Below are 3,154 nucleotides of genomic sequence, written 5' to 3'. Positions count from 1 at the left end.
GAGTAAAATTTGCCACTTTGCAAGTTTTCCTGTGTGCATAGTTTTCTGAAAGATATACTTTAGAGGATCCATATGAGAAATGAGGTAAGTAGTGTAGGACGAAAGATAATGCTTCAACTTTTGTGCCACCCAAGTCAGGGCGCAACATGTCCTCTCAAGCAGAGTGTACTTAACCTCATAGGGAGTGAACTTCTTACTGAGATAATATATTTATTGCTCCTTCTTTCCCGTGATGTCATGTTGACCCAATACACAGCCAAAAGAATTATCCAAGACTGTCAAGTACATAATTAAAGGTCTCCGAGGCTCTGGTGGGACCAACACAGGTGGGTTTGACAGGTACCTCTTAATCTTATCAAATGCTTCTTGACACTCGTCAGTCCACTTGACTGCAACATTCTTCTTCAGCAGCTTAAAGATGGGTCCACAGGTTGTCGTGAGCTGAGCAATAAACCTGCTGATGTAATTTAACCTTCCAAGCAAACTCATCACTTCAGTTTTGTTCTTTGGCGGCGGTAACTCTTAGATGGCTTTGATCTTTGACGGATCCAGCTCAATACCACATCTACTAACCACGAATCCCAGTAGTTTCCCAGAGGGTACACCAAATGCATATTTCGTTGGATTAAGCTTGAGGTTGTATTTGCGGAGCCTTTGGAAAAACTTCCTCAAGTCCTTGACATGGTCAGACTGCTTCTTTGACTATATGATCATATCATCTATATAAACCTCAATCTCCTTATGTATCATATCATGAAACATGGTAGTCATCGTCCTCATATAAGTTGCCCAGCATTCTGCAAACCAAATGGCATTAACCGATAGCAATAGGTTCCCCATGGCGTGATAAACGCTATCTTTTCTGCATCTTCCTCATCCATCAAGATCTGGTGATATCCCATGTAGCAATCCAGAAAAGACCCAATCTCATGCTTGGCACAATTATCGATCAGAATGTAAATGTTCGGCAATGGAAAATCATCCTTTGGGCTCTCTTTGTTAAGATCACGGTAATCGACACATACCCTGGTCTTATCATCCTTCTTTGATACTGGCACAACATTAGCTAACCAAGTGAGATATCAAGTGACCCGAATGACCTTTGCATCAAGCTGTTTTATGATTTCTTCTTTGATCTTCACACTCATGTCAGTATTAATTAGTTTCATTCAAATTATGCTTAGTTTTTCTTCAAATTGTTTTAGCTCTTTACTGATTTCCTCAAATGTTGCTTCTCCATCATATTCTGTTTCATCAGCATACTCCACTTCTTGGATTATTATTTTAGAATTAGATTGGCTTTTAAGACTTGGCTGAAAAATCCTCATGCATGTCATGTCATTAGAACCAGCATAAAAAGAACTGTACACGACAAAATGAAACCCTATTAGGAATAGCGGAGAACAAAAAGTTGTTTTTCATTGAAAATAAAAAGATAGAAGGGTTTGAACATCAAAACAAGTGAAAAATAAAAATTTGAATTACAACCCTGGAATAACCCAAATAACATAAAAGAAAACAAAGCAAAATAACAAAACTCCTTCCGGGTGGAGAGTGGAGTAGCTTCCCAATTACTAAGCTTCACATTTGGCCCAACGAGCTACACATCTGCATTACTAGAACTTTCCTCAATTTCTACCATATTAACCTCATCAGACAGACGCTGGAACCTCTTGATAATCTCTTCATCAACATCAACTATAGGTTTCAGAACTGATGATATTGGACGTTTTGTGGCCCCTGGCTTGACAAAAGACTTGGAGATGTGTGGAATAGGTTTGGTTAGTGACCATACCTTCTGTTTCTGTTTTTAGCCATTTTGACATCCCTCTCCTTTGGTGTGAATCCAAAACCAAATGTGCCAAAATTTTCACGTGGGGACACTGGATGCACGATACCCTGTAGAGATGAACCCAAACCTTTACCCGGCATAAAACCATTCTTCAACATTTCATTTGCAACCATGACGGATGTTGAGGATAGCCCCAGACCTGGAATGCATTCACCCTCAGAAATCTTCTCAACAGACATTGTTTCGAAAGTTTGGTAGGCCCAAGGTCCTTTATCATCTTCAGCTTCAATAAAGGGAACAAACAGGTCATTATAAGCAGATATGTCCTCGTCATCATGCACTACTATTTCTTGCCCGTCCCATTCGAACTTTACCATTTAATGCAGAGAAGATGGGATTGCCTTAGTCGTGTGTATCCAAGGTCTGCCCAATAACAAATTGTAGGAGACAAACACATCTAACACTTGAAACTCCATAGTGAACTTGACTGGCCCTATCGACAATTCGATCATTATATCACCGACATAATCTTTGCCTCCCCCATCAAAGCCTCGAACACATACACTATTCATGTGGATTCTTTCTATACTAATTTTTAACTTTTGTAAAGTAGACAAAGGACATATATTTGCACTAGAACTGTTATCAACCAGTACCCTCGAGACAACTGACTCCTCGCACTTCACCGTCAGATAAAGAGCTCGATTGTGTTCTGTACCCTCCATAGGAAGCTCATCATCTGAGAAGGTCATCTATTTGCTTCGAAGATCTTGTTAGCAATCTTTTCCAAGTAATTCACTGTGATCTTATCAGGAACATGTGCCTCATTCAAAATCTTCATTAGGGCTTTGAAGTGTTCATCTGAATGTATCAGTAAAGACAAAAGAGATATCTGAGCTGGTGTTTTTCTTAATTGCTCCACAATGGAATAGTCTTGCACTTTTATCTTTTTTAGGAACTCTTCAACCTCTTCTTCGGTGACTGGATTCTTCACTGGAATTTGACTATCTTTGAACGGCTTGGCCTTCCTTCATTCTTCCATGGTAAAACACCTCCCAGAACGAGTCAGTCCTTCAGTTTCATTGATGTCTTCCCCTTCTTCTTTCCCTTTATATGTCACTATCACCCATTTGTCATTCCATGGGACAACCTTTGTATCAACCATCAGCAATCGGGTCACTGGTTTAATAACAATAGGGGTAATACGGGCCCTTTCCACGACTATGATAGGCTTTTTTTGGATTCTTGGCATGACCACCTTCAGCTTTTCTTGACTTGATCCCACATCATTCGGAAGCCCTTTCACTACCAACACATGTGGCTTCACGTTGAGCGTGATTAGCTTTTCTGTCACCCCTTCAC

General features: G+C 40.1%; 1 protein-coding gene across 1 annotated transcript; it reads right to left on the bottom strand.

The window, feature by feature from the left end:
- Nucleotides 1–2,169: 2,169 nt before the first annotated feature.
- Nucleotides 2,170–2,544, bottom strand: LOC138885892 (uncharacterized). Its single transcript, XM_070166888.1, has one exon. It carries the CDS (start codon nt 2,542–2,544, stop codon nt 2,170–2,172), a length of 375 nt encoding a protein of 124 aa, XP_070022989.1.
- Nucleotides 2,545–3,154: the final 610 nt, after the last annotated feature.

This window comes from Nicotiana sylvestris, chromosome 2, assembly GCF_000393655.2.
Source record: "Nicotiana sylvestris chromosome 2, ASM39365v2, whole genome shotgun sequence".
Classification (NCBI taxonomy): domain Eukaryota; kingdom Viridiplantae; phylum Streptophyta; class Magnoliopsida; order Solanales; family Solanaceae; genus Nicotiana; species Nicotiana sylvestris.
This window is presented reverse-complemented; position numbering and strand designations above follow the sequence as displayed.

Bases quoted from the DNA above. Each gene is read 5' to 3' on its own strand.
- LOC138885892 (XM_070166888.1), bottom strand. From the start codon at position 2,544: ATGACCTTCTCAGATGATGAGCTTCCTATGGAGGGTACAGAACACAAT.